At 41.0% G+C, this 19,580-nt stretch overlaps 2 protein-coding genes across 4 annotated transcripts; both read left to right on the plus strand.

The window, feature by feature from the left end:
* Positions 1-2,490: 2,490 nt before the first annotated feature.
* erap1b (endoplasmic reticulum aminopeptidase 1b) lies at positions 2,491-9,238 on the plus strand. 2 transcript variants are annotated; one of them, XM_087788682.1, is made up of 18 exons: positions 2,491-2,977; positions 3,040-3,178; positions 3,255-3,389; positions 3,448-3,568; positions 3,997-4,151; positions 4,212-4,325; positions 4,389-4,520; positions 4,605-4,736; positions 4,819-4,902; positions 4,959-5,116; positions 5,186-5,265; positions 5,335-5,518; positions 6,027-6,183; positions 6,252-6,436; positions 6,593-6,754; positions 6,823-6,963; positions 7,921-8,002; positions 8,069-9,238. In XM_087788682.1, the coding sequence occupies exons 1-18, from the start codon at positions 2,517-2,519 to the stop codon at positions 8,237-8,239; spliced, it is 2,793 nt and encodes a 930-aa protein (XP_087644808.1). In that variant the 5' UTR covers positions 2,491-2,516; the 3' UTR covers positions 8,240-9,238. The 2 variants fall into 2 exon arrangements, with proteins under 2 accessions (XP_087644808.1, XP_087644817.1); XM_087788691.1 differs by having other exon boundaries at positions 4,980-5,116.
* A 170-nt stretch (positions 9,239-9,408) lies between these two features.
* On the plus strand, positions 9,409-16,896 carry LOC148087502 (uncharacterized). Of its 2 annotated transcripts, none has more exons than XM_087788705.1 (3): positions 9,409-9,532; positions 13,126-13,378; positions 16,265-16,896. In XM_087788705.1, the coding sequence occupies exons 1-3, from the start codon at positions 9,441-9,443 to the stop codon at positions 16,568-16,570; spliced, it is 651 nt and encodes a 216-aa protein (XP_087644831.1). In that variant the 5' UTR covers positions 9,409-9,440; the 3' UTR covers positions 16,571-16,896. The 2 variants fall into 2 exon arrangements, with proteins under 2 accessions (XP_087644831.1, XP_087644840.1); XM_087788714.1 differs by having other exon boundaries at positions 13,126-13,363.
* The last annotated feature ends 2,684 nt before the right edge of the window (positions 16,897-19,580 follow it).

Below are 19,580 nucleotides of genomic sequence, written 5' to 3' on the forward strand. Positions count from 1 at the left end.
CAGGGCAGCCCCCAGTAGGGTCCCACCAGTGGACCAGAACAAGCCCCTTGTTCACGGTCCCCAGTAGAGGTGTGTTTCGGCGGGAATCTGACCAGGGTCAACGATACAATATGTTGCAATATATTTTAATACTGTAGTAACAAGTATATATGTGTAGTATTGTCGAGTTCTTCACTCTGGTGTTGTGATAGTGTAGTAACAAAGACACATGTGTAGTATAGTAACAATGTGATAGTATAGTAACAAGAATAAATGTGTAGTATTGTCGAGTACTTGACTCTGGTGTTGTGACAGTGAAGTAACAAGAATATATGTGTAGTATTGTCGAGTACTTGACTCTGGTGTTGTGATAGTGTAGTAAAAAGAATATATGTGTAGTATTGTCGAGTACTTGACTCTGGTGTTGTGATAGTATAGTAACAAGAATATATGTGTAGTATTGTCGAGTACTTGACTCTGGTGTTGTGATAGTGTAGTAACCACAATATATGTGTAGTATTGTCGAGGACTTGACTCTGGTGTTGTGATAGTATAGTAACAAGAATATATGTGTAGTATTGTCGAGTACTTGACGCCGGTGTTATGATAGTATAGTAACAAGAATATATGTGTAGTATTGTCGAGGACTTGACTCTGGTGTTGTGATAGTATAGTAACAAGAATATATGTGTAGTATTGTCGAGTACTTGACGCCGGTGTTGTGATAGTGTAGTAACAAGAATATATGTGTAGTATTGTCGAGGACTTTACTCTGGTGTTGTGATAGTGTAGTAACAAGAATATATGTGTAGTATTGTCGAGTACTTGACTCTGGTGTTGTGATAGTATACTAACAAGAATATATGTGTAGTATTGTCGAGGACTTGACTCTGGTGTTGTGATAGTGTAGTAACAAGAATATATGTGTAGTATTGTCGAGGACTTTACTCTGGTGTTGTGATAGTGTAGTAACAAGAATATATGTGTAGTATTGTCGAGTACTTGACTCTGGTGTTGTGATAGTATACTAACAAGAATATATGTGTAGTATTGTCGAGGACTTGACTCTGGTGTTGTGATAGTATAGTAACAAGAATATATGTGTAGTATTGTCGAGGACTTTACTCTGGTGTTGCAGAATTAACAGACCACATGACTCTTGACACTGCTTTTATTTGTTTTTAAACAAAAATATGTTCAGTCGACTGTATCCTCTCGTCCTCAGTCCTCGCCGTGATCTTCATTTCATTGTTCCTGTAGCTGCCATCTAGTGACCGGAAGTTTAACTGCAATGGAGACATGAACAAACACAATGAAAATGTTCATTTTATTTGTAAATAAAATCTAAAAAGAAAATTGGCACAGCTTTGTTAAATATCGATACATTCCAGTGAAAAAAAAAGAATGCGATACACCGTCATATCGTTTATAATTCTAAAAAGTTAGTTGAGCGGCTGTGGCGACCTCTACTGGCCATGCTTGTAAACTGAAATAACCCATAAAACAAGCGGAACCTTTTCTTCGCTCTTGTTTCACTGTGACACACTTTCTTCTTTTTGCTTCTGTTGTTTTTATTTAATAGTTGATTTTTGTTGTTGGTTAAAAATAATCTGAGCTCGACACCTGTGTTTTAGCGCAAATATCCCATCATGCATCTGTGCTCTCTTCTCTTTCACTTTCACTTACTTTTCTTTTTGGTCTCACACGAGGAGAACTAAGAGGTAAGACTTTAAACACGGTTTCATTTTGAGAATTAAACTATATATGAATATAAATATGAATATATTTCTTAAATAGTAGATTTTTATATGTAGATTTTATATGTTGCTTCCGGGTTGCAATGAAGAGAAGTAATCGATGATTCATGATTCAAGGTGTTTTATATGAATAGTTTTGTTATATAAATACGTTTATGCAGAAAGACACACAGACGGTGTTTCTTTACGCGTCATTTAATTTATTCATAATGTTTTATTATTATTGTTTTTTGCCCCTTTTTAACTAGCGTCAAAATAAAAAATATATTTAAAAGAAAGAAAGGTATGCTTACTTATTTGCTTAAATATCACGTTTTATAATAAAATATTTCCCCCGAATATTAAATATATATTAATGGCGTATTTTTAGATAAGTCACCATAGACCATTAGATCTGCTGTATTTTAAAATACATATTTTTCATGGTAGCTTGTAATATTTCATCTTTTTTCCTACTACGTTTTTTGTACAGTTTTTTTTTTACTTTCCTAAATTAAATCGGCATTTAAACTTTCCCAATATTCTTGTCATTTTTTAAAAACGTTTTGTGGTAACAATTATCTTTACATTAAATCATGTTTAACTTGAATTAAATATACTTAACTTAACGTTATTATTGTTGAAGTAATTTTAATTTAAAATACTTAATTAAGAATGTTTTTATTTGCCCCTATTAAAAAAAATTGAAACATTCTAATCATTTCTGACTCAGGAAATATTGTGTACTTCCTTCACTTCTGCTTCTCATGAAGTCGTGTTCTTCAGGTTCCAGTCGCTGCAATGTTTGCAGCTCTTCCTCTGCTGCTGCTTCTCGGTCCCTACGCATCAGCAGCCCAGCTACCCGGGGTCAACGATGAGTCGCAGACGTTTCCCTGGAATCAGATGAGACTCCCCAAAACCATCTTCCCCCTCCACTATGACCTGAGCGTCCACCCCAACCTGACCTCCCTGGACTTCAGCGGCGTGGTCCGCATCCAGCTGGACGTGCGCGAAGACACCAGCACCATCGTCCTTCACGCCAAGCAGATGAAGGTCAGCAACGTTCTGCTGCTGGCGCCGGAGGGAGCGAAGCCATTGCGGGTTCTGGAGAACCCACGGGCCCACCAGCTCGCCCTGGTGGCGCCCTCGGTGATGACCAGAGGAAGGAAGTACGAAGTCCAGTTGGAGTTTTCCGCCAACTTGTCCGACAGCTTCCATGGGTTCTACAAGAGCAGCTACAAGACCAAGAGCGGCGAGACCCGGTATGACTCATTTCTCAAGTCATTTTGAGATACCTTTTTCTTAATATATTGGATCCCTCCAGGGTTCTGGCGTCGACCCAGTTTGAGGCCACGTATGCTCGGAGAGCCTTCCCCTGTTTCGATGAGCCGGCCTTCAAAGCCAACTTTACCATCCAAGTCGTACGAGAGTCCCGACATATCGCCATCTCCAACATGCCCATGGTACAGTTACAGACTTTTTGACATCCGTTTTTGTAAATATTAACTTAAGGGATGTGTCTTTATTAACATACCTCAGGTGAAAACGGTGGCTCTGGCCAATGGCCTGTTGGAGGATCACTTCGACACCACGGTGAAGATGAGCACGTATCTGGTGGCCTTCATCGTGTCGGACTTCAAATCCGTGAGCAAGACCACGCAGAATGGCATCAAGGTAAAGTTAAAAAAAAAAAACGTCTGTTGTGGATTCTAAATGCTTTCTTGTCGTACAGATCACGGTCTACGCCGTTCCGGAGAAGATCGACCAGACGGCGTTTGCGCTGGACGCCGCCGTGAAGCTGCTGGACTTCTATGACGACTATTTCGACATTCCGTATCCGCTTCCCAAACAGGGTGAGGGCGAAAAGACTTTGTCTAGATATCCAACAATCGGGTCTCTGCCACTTAAAGAAGTCCAGACTTCTCCAATTTGATCGAGTCGTACATTAAGATTCCTGTAACTGGAACTAAATTCTACATGATTCCGATTTATTAGGGACATTTTACAAAGGAAGGAGAAGTAAAGCTACATTATATTAAGAGGGCAAGTGCCCTGAAAACCTGTGGGACTTAATCTGAAGACATTTGTTGCTAAAAAACACAACTTTTTCTTTGGGTGAAAGACTATCACGGTTAGAAGCTAGAAAAATGATCGTCATCTTCATGAGGCGATCTAGTGTTTGCCCCTCGTTTGAAAAAGTGTTTTGGGGTCACATAAAGTAGTTGGTGGGTCTTGAGTTTGACATGCGCTTTTAAGAAAGTCACTCCTGTTTTCCCTTCAGATCTGGCAGCTATCCCCGACTTCCAGTCCGGGGCCATGGAGAACTGGGGCCTGACCACCTACAGGGAGACCGCCCTCCTCTTCGACCCCGAGAAATCCTCTGCCTCGGACAAACTGGGCATCACCAAGGTCATCGCCCACGAGCTGGCTCATCAGGTAGGACCTCGCCTTTTTATTTTTAAATTAGCCGTATAGTAACTCTCTGGCTCCCTCTAGTGGTTTGGGAACTTGGTGACGATGGAGTGGTGGAACGATTTGTGGCTCAACGAGGGCTTCGCCAAGTTCATGGAGTACATCTCCGTCGACGTCACCTACCCGGAGCTGAAAGTGGTGAGAAAACGGATCACAAAATGTTAAATGGAAACAACCAATCACAGAGACTCGTCTCCTCAGGACGAGTCCTTCCTCGACAAGTGTTTTGAAGCCATGGATGTGGACAGTCTGACCTCGTCCCACCCGGTCTCCACCCCGGTGGAGAACCCTGCACAGATCCAGGAGATGTTTGATGACGTCTCGTACGACAAGGTGGGTTGTCTCGCTTCCTTAGCAAGCTCCATTTGAATTAAAAAGTTTGCGATCGAGCGCGTCTTCACTCTGTCTTGGGTTCAGGGGGCATGTATTCTCAACATGCTGAGAGACTTCCTCTCCCCGGAAGCGTTTGAGATCGGCATCATCCGCTACCTGAAACGTTTCAGCTACCAGAACACGGTCAACAGCCACCTGTGGGAGAGTCTGACTGACGTGAGTCACAAGAACACCAAATTTAAAACAAGTTTTTAATTCGACCTCCCTGCCCCACCATCTGGTCGTTTCCCTTGAGCAGATTTGCGACTCTGACAATCTGGACGAAGGAGGAAAGAAGCACAGGGACTTCTGTTCGAGCCGGAGCACCCGGACAGGAGCCTCGGTAGGTCTTAAAAACATTCTGGTATCCGGTCGAGTGTCACGATGATGTGTCTGAAGAAATGGTTCTCTGGTGACCAGGTGGACGTGAAGGCCATCATGGACACCTGGACGCTGCAGGAGGGCGTTCCGCTGGTCACCGTGGCGGTCAGGGGTCGTGAGGTCCGGTTGAGTCAAGAGAGATTTCTGAAGACCGACGACTCTTCACTCACGGAGGGGTACTTTCAGCGCTCCTGTCTTCTGAAGGTTTAACACCCACGATATAATCGACAGTCATTTGTCCTTAGATTCCTCTGGCAGATCCCTCTGACCTACAAGACGAGCGCCTCGAACACCGTCCACCGCTTCCTTCTGAAGACAAAAAATGGCGAGTGCTCTTGACCAGAGAATCTGGGTTCTTTATCCAGCTCACACATGTCACCTTGTCTCTGTGCAGACGTCCTCTACCTCCCAGAAGAAGTGGACTGGGTGAAGTTCAACGTGGACATGAGCGGCTACTACATGGTCCACTACGAAGACGAGGGCTGGAAGCCCATCATTCAGCTTCTGCGTCACAACCATACGGCTATGAGCAGCAACGACCGGGCCAGTCTCATCCAGAACATCTTCCAACTGGTCAGGTACGTGAACTTGTTTTTGTTACCCTGGACACCAAAACAGCTCCTGGTTCACGCCAACACTAATATAAAGGCAGACTGAAGCCACAGGACGTCACCATCCTCCATGCCATATTCAATGCTGGGCTGTTGGGGTGTCGCCTTGGAATCATGTTCTAGTTTTGCAATTTAGCATGCTGCCTTTGGCAACCTGCGCAAAGACACACAGACACCCTTACCAGTTCAGGGTTCAGGAAAAGAATGACCACAAACACAATGACCTCGTCTTGCTTAAGACATCTTTTCAGGTCGCTGCCATAACAACCCCCTTATTGCATGCCGTCTCTTGCCTGTCCTGTCAGATCTAGCATGATAAGTCTCCATCCTTTGGGTAGGTTCTATTTCTGCTGTTTCCTTTTATCTGGGCGTGGGGCACCGGTTTTGCACCTGACCATGTTGTTGCTGCCATCGCCGGTCTTTTTCTGTAACTTTTGAGGGTAACCCAAGCGATGCTTGTGCCCCTTTTTTTCAGCGTTGGGAAAGTAAGACTGGACACTGCCCTGGATCTGTCCCTCTACTTGTCCAAAGAGACTGAGATCATGGCCGTGACCCAGGGCTTTGGAGAACTGGTGCCACTCTACAAGTTGATGGAGAAAAGGGACATGGCCGCCCTTGAGAACCAGATGAAGGTGCTGCTAACATTCCTAGCTGGAATGAAATCAAGCTAACGAACATTGTTTTTTTGTCTCTCGTGCAGGATTACATCGTAAACTTGTTCCACGAGCTGATTGACCGCCAGCAGTGGAGTGACTCCGGCTCGATGTCAGAGCGAATGCTGAGGAGCTTCCTCCTGGTCTTCGCCTGTGTGAGGAACTACCAGCCGTGTGTGGTCAAAGCCACCGAGCTCTTCAACAAGTGGCGCGACTCTGACGGGGAAATGAGGTAAAGGAACCTGCTCGCTCACGTCAGGAACACACTAACTTGATGTCTATAAAACTGGATCAGTTTACTGGTTACTTTTATCTGGTTTCATTGATAAATACAACTGGTTGTCATCAGCATATTGAAAAACGAAATTGAACTGATGATGATTTCCAGCCTCCCGGTCGACGTCACGTTAGCAGTGTTTGTCGTCGGCGCCCGCACCCCGGCAGGATGGGACTTCCTGTTTGAGAAGTATCGCACTTCCTTCCAGATGTCCGTGAAAAGCCGGCTGAAGATGGCGATGGCTGTTAGTCCACTGCGGGACAAGCTTCAGTGGTGTGTGACAGTCGACGCACTTTTATCATGTGGTTCGTCTCACCTCTCTGTTTCCGGGCCCTCCACAGGATGATGGACCAGAGTCTACAAGGAGACGTGATGAAGTTCCAAGACCTACCAGATGTGATAGTGTCCGTCAGCAGAAACCCTATCAGCCATAACATGGCGTGGGACTTCCTCCGCGCTCACTGGCATATGCTGATCAAGAAGTCAGTCGACTCTTCACACCAATACAGTGATCGATTTGTTTGTCTCCTGCAAAACTAATGCTGCGCACAGCATGTGTTCTCACGCTAGCTGCCATCACGCTAGCTACTATCACGCTAGCTACTATCGCACTAGTTGCCATCACGCTAGCTACTATCGCACTAGCTGCCATAACGCTAGTTACTATTGCGCTATTTGCCATCTCGCGCTAGCTGCAATCACGCCAGCTAATATCACTTTAGCTGCCCACACGCTAGCTACTTTCCTCTAGCTACCATTGCGCTAGCTGCTATCACGCTAGCTATTGTCGCACTAGCTGCAATCACGCTAGTTACTATCGCTCTAGCTGCCATTACGCTAGCTACTATCGCGCTAGCTGCCATCATGCTAGCTACTATAGCTCTAGCTGCTATCACGCTAGCTACTATCGCTCTAGCTGACATCACGCTAGGTAATATTCACTGGCTGCCATTGCACTAGCTACTGTCGCACTAGCTTCCATCACACAAGCTACTGTCACACAAGTTGCCATTTCGCTAATTAAGATTGCGCAAGCTGCCATCATGCTAGCTATTATCGCGCTAGCTATGTAGTTTAACTTACTCAGTTTAGTCAAAAATATTTAGACTTTAGACTTTCTTTTATTATCATTGCACAGAAAACACAGCAGTGAAACTGGCAACAAAATGTCGTTGCTTTCACCAAGATGACGTTGGCTATTATAGCTGAAGCTATTTGCTTATACGTATTAGCATGCTAGCGGGTCAGCAGGGGAATCCTTTATGGCTCTAAAAATTATTTAATTCATTCAGTTAGTAATTGTCACAGCAATCCTCTTTTAAAAAAAAGTTTTCAAATAAAGACGGAACAGTCAGAAAGACATGCATGAAGAGATTTTAAGCATATACTACACAAAAAACATTACAAAAAAGTAAGTGTGTTTTATTGTGTTTGCTCAGGTTCGAGTTGGGATCCCACACCGTCTCCTACCTGGTGAGAGGAGTGACCAGCAAGTACTCCACCAAGGAGATGCTCCAGGAGGTCAGACCACCACCATCCTCTCCTCGATTTGCACCCGACACTAAACTCACCTTCTTTACTGCTCAGGTGCGAGACTTCTTCGACTCCCTGACGGAAGAGACCGGGTCTGAGCTCAGGTGCATCCAGCAGAGCTACGAGACCATCATGGACAACGTCCGCTGGATGGACGCCAACCTGCCGCTGCTGCAGGCCTGGCTGGACCGACACAGACCCAGACCCGCGCACACGGATCTATAACCTGGATGTGGAGATGGTTTAGAAATGGATTTAAATTTGCAAAACAAAAGTTCCAACTGAATTCCTTTGAACTTCATCAGCATTCTGGGGGAATTTCCTGATGAGTTATTATGAAAATGTATATTTGACACAAAAGTGGAAGGGGCGGAGCTTATACACTTATTTCCAAAGATCATGACATGCACTAAAAATTGTTTTTTTTGGAAACTTATTGTTTCGGCGTCTTTTGAAGTCACTCGCTCTAGGACTAAACCAGGGCATTCGATTGGCTCAGAGCTCTTCAATCTAGTGGTCACCTGACATATGACATCACAACCTAAAATGGGGGGCCATATAAATTAGAAAATGTAGTTCAATTATCGGTATCATTATGTTATTAAAAGTTCCTACAGGGGTTTAAGATGTGAGAACTGGACAAACCAGCCGTAGCTAACAAGCTAAACTACTGAAGTATTAAAACCTGTGTTAAGGTTGTGACCATGTGAGGAATTCTTATGACATCATAAACGACGCTATACTTGACCGTATGTTACCTGGGAACAGTTTAGATTATTTAAAAATAATAATAAAAATCCACAAAACAAATCAGCTTTTTAAACAAAATGTTTGTGTCCAGCTATTTGCTAATGCTAATTAGCGCGCTAGCTGCTAGCTGGGGAATCGGTTTTGGCTCTTCATTGTGAATGAAATTAATAACATTATTTTAAAAGAATGAAGAAAATGTTTATTCGTCTGTTTAGAACGTCGATATCATTATGACCAGCTCTACACATCGTAATCCTCTACTACTGTCTGTAATGTCACGTCCGGTCGTAATGTTTTGGCTTTCATATTCCTACATTATTGTGTGAGTGAACTGGTGTTTCGTAGGGATTATTTAAAAAGGTTTTTAAGAGTCTAGGAACATGTAAATTTTGATTAAAAATGTGTGGTTAAAAAGAGAAAGAAAGTGTGTCATAAGAGTTCACTTTACTCTGCTTTCATTTCAATAAAAACAGAGAAAGTCACACTTTTTGCCATTTTTTTTTCCAAATTACATGTTTACTGCCAAAGGTTGTCGGTTCACAACATCAAAGGATCAAAGGCATCAGTACAACATAAATACATGAGCCGGAACTTTGTGCAAATATTACTAGATTGTGGGTCAGATACACCATCGTACGCAATTTAGGAGTCTTGCTCCCTGACACTAGGGGGCGCCATGAGCAAGGCAGAATTCTTCAGTGATCTTGGAAATATCTGGTCTCGTGAAATGTGGATGTCTTTGGAGAGCATTCTGGGACTTCTTTCTCAGTGAGAGTCGTTCATGTCCTGCTATACGTGAAATAATATTCCATTTAATTCACCGTTAATAGTTCATGTAAAACACATACATTTTTATATTGAAAATGAATATAAACTTTTTAAAACAAGTAGTTTTGTAAAAATAAAAAGCAAAAATGATGCTAAATAAATCCCCATACTGTCGCTCTAGCTGCCATCATCACGTTAGCTACTATCACACTAGCTGCCATCACGCTAGGTACTATCCACTAGCTGCCATCACACTAGCTACTATCGCACTAGCTGCCATCACGCTAGCTACTATCACACTAGCTGCCATCACGCTAGGTACTATCCACTAGCTGCCATCACACTAGCTACTATCACACTAGCTGCCATCACGCTAGGTACTATCCACTAGCTGCCATCACACTAGCTACTATCCACTAGCTGCCATCACACTAGCTACTATCACACTAGCTGCCATCACGCTAGGTACTATCCACTAGCTGCCATCACACTAGCTACTATCGCACTAGCTGCCATCACGCTAGCTACTATCGCACCAGCTGCCACGCTAGCTACTTTCGCACTAGCTGCCATCACGTTAGCTACTATCCACTAGCTGCCATCACACTAGCTACTATCGCGCTAGCTGCCATCCCTCTAACTACTATTGCTCTAACTGCCATCACGCTAGCTACTATCGCACCAGCTGCCATCACGCTAGCTACTATCGCACTAGCTGCCATCACGCTAGCTACTATTGCGCAAGCTACTATCACGCTAGCTACTATCGCTCTCGCTGCCATCACGCTAGCTACTATCGCTCTAGCTGCCATCACGTTAGCTACTATTGCACTGGCTGCTATTACGCTAACTACTATTGCACTAGCTGCCATCACGCTAGCTACTATCACGCTAGCTACTATCAAGCTAGCTATACTATACTAAAACTTTCGAGGTTAATTTGTAAACAGGCAAAAAGTAAATAAATAATTTAAGAAGGACATACTTTTAACTTTTACTACACATTAATCACCATAGCTAGCTACTATCGCTCGAGCTGCCATCACTAGTAAGACGATCTAAACGGAGACACTTCAGTCGCTCCAACACGACTTCCGTCCCGTGTCTTATACTTTGCGTCGTGGAGAAAGATGAACAATCCAGAGTGTAACGGGTCGCCGCTTCAGGTCAAACAAAATACAAGCTTTCAATTACGATCGACCGGACGCACTTTCTCCCGGCAACTGTACAGATCAATACCCCCGGGCAGAAAAGGTCTTGAGCTGTAGAAACATCGCTATATTTAAGGCAAATTTCCCGTCCGGGAGGTCGTCTCTTTCCGGCCAAATAGTTCTTTCAAGTTCCCTGCGTCACGATCACCCTCAGAGACACATCCTAATTTGTTTTCTTGTAATCTAATCATTCAAATGTTCTCGGGCGGGGGTTATTTTCTCTTCCGTCTTCAAGCCCCCCTTTCCCGGGTGTGTCTTGCTTCGTTCTTTGATCTCCGATTTAAGCTGCCTTCACGCTAGCTACTATCGATCTAGCTGCCTTCACGCGAGCTACTATCGATCGAGCTGCCTTCACACTAGCTACTATCGATCGAGCTGCCTTCACGCGAGCTACTATCGATCTAGCTGCCTTCACGCTAGCTACTATCGATCTAGCTGCCATCACGTTAGCTACTATCGATCTAGCTGCCATTACGTTAGCTACTTTAGATCTAGCTGCCATCACGTTAGCTACTATCGCACTAGCTGCCTTCACGTTAGCTACTATCGCACTAGCTGCCATCACGTTAGCTACTATCGCACTAGCTGCCTTCACGCTAGCTACTATCGCACTAGCTGCTTTCACGCTAGCTACTTTCGATCGAGCTGCCTTCACGCTAGCTACTATCGCATTAGCTGCCATCACGTTAGCTACTATCGCACTAGCTGCCTTCACGTTAGCTACTATCGCACTAGCTGCCATCACGTTAGCTACTATCGCACTAGCTGCCATCACGTTAGCTACTATCGCACTAGCTGCCTTCACGTTAGCTACTATCGCACTAGCTGCCATCACGTTAGCTACTATCGCACTAGCTGCCATCACGTTAGCTACTATCGCACTAGCTGCCATCACGTTAGCTACTATCGCACTAGCTGCCTTCAAGTTAGCTACTATCGCACTAGCTGCCATCACGTTAGCTACTATCGCACTAGCTGCCTTCACGTTAGCTACTATCGCACTAGCTGCCATCACGTTAGCTACTATCGCACTAGCTGCCATCACGTTAGCTACTATCGCACTAGCTGCCATCACGTTAGCTACTATCGCACTAGCTGCCTTCACGCTAGCTACTATCCCACTACATTTTACTAAAACTTAGGAGGTCAACAAGTAAACACTAAATCAATAATTTAAGAAGGACATATTTTAAACTTTTACTACGAATAAATCACGATACAGGCTACTTTTGAAATTGCATGTCTGTATTTTTAAAAGTGTAATACCAATATTAATAACAAAAACAAAAAATATATAACATTAAAGTCATTGTTAATTATCAGTCACGTTAATGAATGATTGAACATTATTAATTTAATCACACACCCACTTAAAAACAGGACATTTATTTTTTTTTAAATGCGTAAAGCTTGCTTTTTAAATTGATGTCCATTTTAAAGGGAAATCTGAATTTTATTAGAAAATTTTGTTACAACACAACAAAACAATAGAAAGTTATTCATCATTAATAATCGTGTAATAATATATAAAATGTATTATATAATTGATATGTAAATATATATAATAAATACATACTCATGCTAGCTACTTGTGGTTTAAACATAAAGACAAGTAGAAGATGTTTTAAAAAAAAAATGAAATAGATTTATTTTAAAAATTTGCGCAGAAAAATAAATAGAAAATACTAAACCTATGGAGTCTAACGTGTAAACAGGAAAAAATAAATAATTTAAGAAGAAAATATTATTTACTTTTGTTTCAAGTACATCAATATATATATATATATATATATATATATATATATATTATATATATATAAAACTAATATATAGTAAAAAATAAGAAATAAAAAGAACTAGTCATATAACTTTTAAATATAACTTTAAAAATGTTGTTTATAAGTATTTTTAAACTTTACTTAAAATAGAAAACAAATATCTATAATTTTAGGATAACTTTTTTTAATCTATATCACAAATAAACCAAGATAATTAACACACAAGACAGTATCAAATGAATATCTTCATAATAAAACTACACATGTTTGTGTTTTAGTCGCATCTACACCAATTGTTAATCAATAAAAAATATAAATCACAGAAAAAATGAATCGTCACTTAAGACATTTCTGAGACAACAACAATTTTCCAGCCTTTTTATTTCTTAAAACATCATTTTTAAATATTGGATTTTTATTATTTGTGGTATTTCTCCCCTTGATATTTATCTTTGAATATGAGCAATTTTTTTAGTATAATGTCATAAATAAACATGTTCAATACATTCATTTAAAAGGCATAAAAGTGGGAAAGTATCTTTAGAAATCTTCCCACGATGTTGTCTTCAATGATTGTTTCTAGTGGCTCTTCTGCTCTCCTCAGGCTGGCCATGCTGCTCTTCATCCTCATCCTCATCTTCCTCTACGTCTTCACCATGCTCAGCTGCTGCACCAGCATCTGCTGCGAGTCTCCGCCCATGAGCATGAACAGCTGCTCGTGGCCGGTGGAGAACATGGGTCCCACGTACATCATCAACAGCGACATCGTCATTGGCGGCGACTCGCAGCACCAGCAGCCGTCGGAGGAACCCCACAGAGAACCCCCGCCCTCGTACGACGAGGTGCGTTTATCTCAGGTGACCTTTGACCCCACAACTGCTCGGCTTTTTTCCCGGTGCCTTTACCTGTCTTGATCGACATGTTGACCTCTTTGTTTGTCTTTCAATAATCCATTTTCACAGGTTTCCCGGTATCTCCAACTCTGACTCTTCCAACTCTGATTGTGCTAGCTGCCATCATGCTAGCTACTATCATACTAGCTGCCATCATGCTAGCTACTATCATACTAGCTGCCATCATGCTAGCTACTATCATACTAGCTGCCATCATGCTAGCTACTATCATACTAGCTGCCATCATGCTAGCTACTATCATACTAGCTGCCATCATGCTAGCTACTATCATACTAGCTGCCATCACGCTAGCTACTATCGCACTAGCTGCCATCACGCTAGCTACTATCGCTCTAGCTGCCATCATGCTAGCTACTATCGCTCTAGCTGCCATCACGCTAGCTACTATCACACAAGCTGCCATCATGCTAGCTACTATCGCACTAGCTGCCATCACGCTAGCTACTATCGCTCTAGCTGCCATCATGCTAGCTACTATCGCACTAGCTGCCATCACGCTAGCTACTATCGCACTAGCTGCCATCACGCTAGCTACTATCGCTCTAGCTGCCATCACGCTAGCTACTATCGCACTAGCTGCCATCACGCTAGCTACTATCGCTCTAGCTGCCATCACGCTAGCTACTATCACACAAGCTGCCATCATGCTAGCTACTATCGCACTAGCTGCCATCACGCTAGCTACTATCGCTCTAGCTGCCATCATGCTAGCTACTATCGCACTAGCTGCCATCACGCTAGCTACTATCGCTCTAGCTGCCATCATGCTAGCTACTATCGCTCTAGCTGCCATCATGCTAGCTACTATCGCACTAGCTGCCATCACGCTAGCTACTATCACACGAGCTGCCATCACGCTAGCTACTATCGCACTAGTAAGAATATTTTTAAGAGAATATCAAGATATTCAACTAATACAAACTAAGAACTAACTAACTAGACTCTAGTGTTGAATTGAATTAAAATATTTAAATAAATACATTTAAAGCAGTTTAATGAAAAAAAATGTGGAAATCATGTGTAAAAAAACCCGCTAACCTAAACCTAAACTAATCAATTTGTTTTACTTTTCATTAAATCATGCATTTTGTTTATTCACATTAAAAAAAATACATTTCTTGATACAAATGTTGCCAGATATTTACTTCTTATTCAAAAAGTCATCATTTTAAATTACAATTTTACCTTCGCGTGTTTATTTATATGCAATATTTCATTTGCTACTTTATATCTTTAAACTGTTTAGTAACTTAATGAAAAATAATAAGAAAATACTCAATTTCCATTTTTTTTATCAATTATTTTATAGGCATTTCTTTTAATAAAAACGAACAAATAATTAGGTAGATATAAAAATAAAGTTTTTTCTGAATAATATTTTAGACTGTTCTATTACAAAAAAACATAAAGCAGGAGTCGTCTCCGCCCCCGTCTGCACTCTCTTAATCGCCACATTCAACACCTTTCATTGTAAACTTTGTATTCATCCTCCTTTATGAGGAAAATATTTGTCGATTATCTTGATATTCAGACGCTTTCAAACAGGATTTTCCGAGTTTCTTTTATTGCTGCCTGAAGGGTTTTCACTCGACTACCGCCCGAACTGGAGGAACCTGCTGTGAGACCACCCCGGGGTCTCCCCCCGACTCCTCTGGTATTTTCAAACACAAACGAAAGACAATGTTCCTTTTGTCGCAGCAGCGACCAGGTGGTGAAAGTGAGCAAACAAACACAGTAAATCGATAACAAGGATGTATATCCCAAGTCTCAACACAAACATAGTAACAAATACTTGATCCATTCGGTTCCCTTGGGCTGTTTTTTCACTTGTTTTTTATTGTTTTTAATGCAAATACACAGTCGTTATTTATTATTATTATTTATTTATACACTCATTAACCTCTTTGTGGATATTTGTTGATTTATGTTGCATTTGTGGTCAATTCTGCTACTTTTTTCTTTCTAATACAGGAAATGTAATCGTGTCAAACCAGGTGAATTTGTGATTTGATTTCATTACAAATATACAAAATACAATATACATTTAGATATATATACATTGATATGAAATATTTGATTGTTTACAAAAGGTATGTTCAATTAAAATTCCAAAATAATATGTGGAAAAGAAAATTTGAAAACATTTTATTTATATGAGAAAGAAAACATATACAGTATATATATATATATTTACAGAACATTTCCTTTATAAATTCCCCAAATATACATATTTTTTAACAGAAGATACTTTCAATAAATTCCCAAAATATATATGGTTAAGAAGATTTGGAAAGAAAATACATGTTATTTACAAAATATATGTTCAATCCATTTCAAAATTAAAATCATATATTTTTTTATTTTCAATAAATTCCAAAAAATAATATAGTAAAGAACATTTTAAAATATTGCATTTATATAAGAAAAATACATGTAATACAAAGTAAGAAAGAATTTCTTTTTTTTACAGAAGATATTTTTTTCCCAAAGATATATATGGTAAAGAAAATTTATAAATATGTATATAAGAAAAAAGTTATCAGAATGAAACAATGCATTTTTTACAATATTATTTATTTACTATTTTTACTTTTTCAATAATATTTTTTACTAGTATTTTAGTCCCTGACGCGTTCCTCCATTCTCACTGGTGTTTTCTTATCCTTTTATCAATATTAATCAACGTGAGTTTGACCTTAAAAAGAACTGGAGGAACCTGTCATATCCAACCAACCTACCTGTGTATGATACCCATAAATGTAGGTTCTCCCCTGGTTGTCGAGTTGTGGTTTCTGTTTCTAACCCGGTCGACCGTCTCTGTCGTTTCAGCTGGAATACAATTCTGATACTGCGACCGAGGACATCTACCCAGACTGCCCTCCGCCGTACGCCGACCCCAAAGCTCTTCATAACGCCAACCGACCGGAGACGGAGGACGGGTCCGATGTGGAGGAAGAGGAAAGATCGGATAGAACGGAGCTGTGGATGAGTGCAGAGACCAACCTCCTCGGTGCAGATGCAGAGGAGGACTTGGGGGAAAGTTCCAGAACTAATCCGACCGTCAGGTCCCTGAAGGGCGACGTGAAGGCGACTCCGTCCGAGACCCCCTCAAAACGAACGGCTACACAAGTGTAGAGAGTGACGGCAACACTTCTATCTATTCTAGTGTGATGCCACCGCTGGATGGCAGCAGTCACGACTTCCTCCGCAGCTCAAGCAACCATGAAATACTATGTGATGACTGAGGACGAGAGGATACAGTGGACTCCAGCAGCCTTTTAAAGCTGATGTTTGGACATATTTTGGCTTCAAAACAAATGTAAGCAGTTACGACTTTGTCAAGAGTCATGTGGTCTGTAAATTGTGCAACATCAGAGTGAAGTACTCGACAATACTACTAATATATACTTGTTACTACAGTATTTCTATATATTGTATCGTTTCCCCTGTAATGTAATACGTATCGTGTCGACAGATTCTTGCCAATAAACACCCCTAGTTCAGTTTTATCTAAAGACTAGAACTCATTTTCTGCAACTTATTCCCTTATCCCAGTTTCTTCGGGCAAGAGGCGGGGGACACCCTGGACAGGATGCCGGTCTGTCGCAGGGCACCCAAAGTCTACACAACCATTCACACACAGACTCCTACCTATGGGCGATTTCCCCAAGTTCTCAATCCACTTTTGTATGTTTTTTGGACGGTGGGAGGAAACCGGAGTGCCCGGAGTAAACCCACACATAGAGTACATACAAACTCCACACAGAGTGATAAAAAATTGCTTCCCTCCCAACCAGGAAGGAACCCTGCAACCTTCCTGTTGGGAGGCGATCAATCTAACCACTGCGCCACCAAGACTTTTAGCTCTTGTTTGAAACATTTCATTTTTTTTTTTTTATCTTAAAACTTAAGGTCCTCAAGCTAGTCTTCTATATCTCGGACAAGTAGAGACCAGGGGACATAATTAAAAGGTGCGCAATTAAACTCAACGGATTCTTGATGAATGGCTCCTGAAGGATCTCATTAAGGCTTCTTTGATCCTAGTACCTGACCTCAACGCTTGTGGCTACAGAAACCTAAGGACCAAAAGCTACGCCCCCCTCTGGCTCAGCTTGTCTTTACACGATGGCAGATCTGGATCATTCCTCCTCGTCTCTAGATCGTCTATAGTCTGGTGTTGGTACTGGGTGTTCGGGACCATGGTCTCGGTGACCAAGGACCCTAGTCCATTGACCCGCATCTTCTCCCCGATAGTCTGCGATCCATCGTATGGTTCTTACCAGAGAGACTCAATATCTGCAGTTCTCTTTAGGCCGGTTCCGGTCTAGATGTGACCAGGTCCGCAGTAAAGTTCCTCTGAAGTAGCCCAGGAATTAAGAGGACCCTAGAGCTGAGATGGACCATGTTTCGTCTGATAAATCAAGTTTAAGAGGCATCTTACCAAAAACCACCCCCTTCGTGACCCCTTTTTTGGTCGGACGGCGTCCCTTCAAGACTCTTGTCTGAAGTAGCTCCAGCTAATAATAAACCTTTATCTTATTCCGTATCTTGTTGCGTGGATGGTCGTGGCCCTTAAAGCCCTCCTGAAGTCCCCCAGAGACTTGTTTTACATATCAAGTCCTACCGGACTAGAACATGAAGGGATTCCTTTCTGTAGCTTTATTGTTCACGAGGTCAGACGTGCTACGTTAGCTTGTCAAAGGCGCCAATCGAGGGTAGACTATTGATTGGAGAAGTATTCAATAAAAGTCCACCGTATTGTTTTTCACAAATGTAAGAAAACCTTTTAATAAAAAAGCATTTTCTTTTAGTTTGAAAGTATCTGACAAATAAAACAGTTGTTTTTTCAAAGGTACACATGTGATGCTAATGCTAACCTTGTCCAGTGCTATCAAAAACAAGTGAAGAGTATTCACATACAAAGAAAAAAAGGGGCCAAGTCTGGTACTTTCAACACTTCCCTCTCCCAGCAGAGTTCACGGAATGCCGTGTCGGGAAGTAGGTCACGTGATCTATATTTAATGTTGCATATTATACCGCATTACATCCTGTGGTAGCGTTGTTTAAGTCGACTTGAGACTGAGAATAAAACAATTTAAAAAATAGCAAAAACTTTAAGGGGAACGTGTCTAGTGTAGTTTCTCATGTTGCAATTTTTAACATGTTTCTTTTGTTGTTTAGCATTGAAACACAAGTTATTCCTGGTTGAGGATCAGTTATGTCGAGTTTGTAATCGTGTTAAGAACAATTATACCTCATCCACGGGCTATTTATTAGCATCGCTAGAAAAAAGTTGGTGTTGTGTTTTGAACAGAAGGTATTCAGGTCTGTAAAAATTCCTTAGTTGAACTTTCACTGCAAATGTAGAAAATAACCGGAAAGAAAACAAGAAGAACCTGTTATTTAACTATGTAAGTAAGTAAGTAAGTAATATTTGTAGAGCTTTGTCCTAGATCAGGGTCACAAAGCGCTTAAACAATCAACACGATACCAGATAAAACATATACTTAAAAGATCAAGACACCACCAGGACAAATGCAGGAGTCTATAGGAGATAAATGTTATAAATAAATAAAAACGTTGCTTTATTTAAAAAGCTTTTATTTACTGTATAACTGTTTTGGGAAATTGTCTATGTTCTTGTACAAGGGATAGAGGCATTTGTTACCAGGTTAAATTAAATTAAAAACACATTTATATAATTTCTGTTATACTTAATATAACTATGCGTAAAGTTTTTTAAATTTATTTTATCTGAAGTAGCTTGTGACTCTTAACCTTAAGTTTTCATATAATTTTCAACATATTATTTTTAAATATATAAGTATATATATACATACTGTATATATACGTTTTTATATATAATTTATTTGTCTCTGAATATAGTGGGGGCCACTGCTTTATGGTACATTTTGAGACTCATCATGAAAAACGCTTTATTTTTATTTTCTTTCATTTCTATTTTCAATTCATTTTTAGCAGTAAAAAACCCTTCAACGAAAACACAATCACTGTATTTGAGTGAAAAGAATAAAACATCTCCATGAAATAAACTGCTTTGACTATCTATTAATTTATTTACTACACGTTTTCTAGGTTATTTTTCCTGTTTCCACGCGCGGGCTCGCTGGTCCTGTCAATCAAG

Source organism: Callionymus lyra, chromosome 1 (genome assembly GCF_982586985.1).
Source record: "Callionymus lyra chromosome 1, fCalLyr1.hap1.1, whole genome shotgun sequence".
In the NCBI taxonomy this organism is placed as follows: Eukaryota; Metazoa; Chordata; class Actinopteri; order Syngnathiformes; family Callionymidae; genus Callionymus; species Callionymus lyra.

Coding starts and splice junctions, on each gene's coding strand:
- LOC148087502 (XM_087788705.1), top strand. CDS start 9,441: ATGAGCAAGGCAGAATTCTTCAGTGATCTTGGAAATATCTGGTCTCGT. Junction 9,533..13,125: donor ATTCTGGGACTTCTTTCTCA/GTGAGAGTCGTT, acceptor TGCTCTCCTCAG/GCTGGCCATGCTGCTCTTCA. Junction 13,379..16,264: donor ACGAGGTGCGTTTATCTCAG/GTGACCTTTGAC, acceptor CTGTCGTTTCAG/CTGGAATACAATTCTGATAC.
- erap1b (XM_087788682.1), top strand. CDS start 2,517: ATGTTTGCAGCTCTTCCTCTGCTGCTGCTTCTCGGTCCCTACGCATCA. Junction 4,152..4,211: donor CCCACGAGCTGGCTCATCAG/GTAGGACCTCGC, acceptor GGCTCCCTCTAG/TGGTTTGGGAACTTGGTGAC. Junction 4,737..4,818: donor TGTGGGAGAGTCTGACTGAC/GTGAGTCACAAG, acceptor TCCCTTGAGCAG/ATTTGCGACTCTGACAATCT.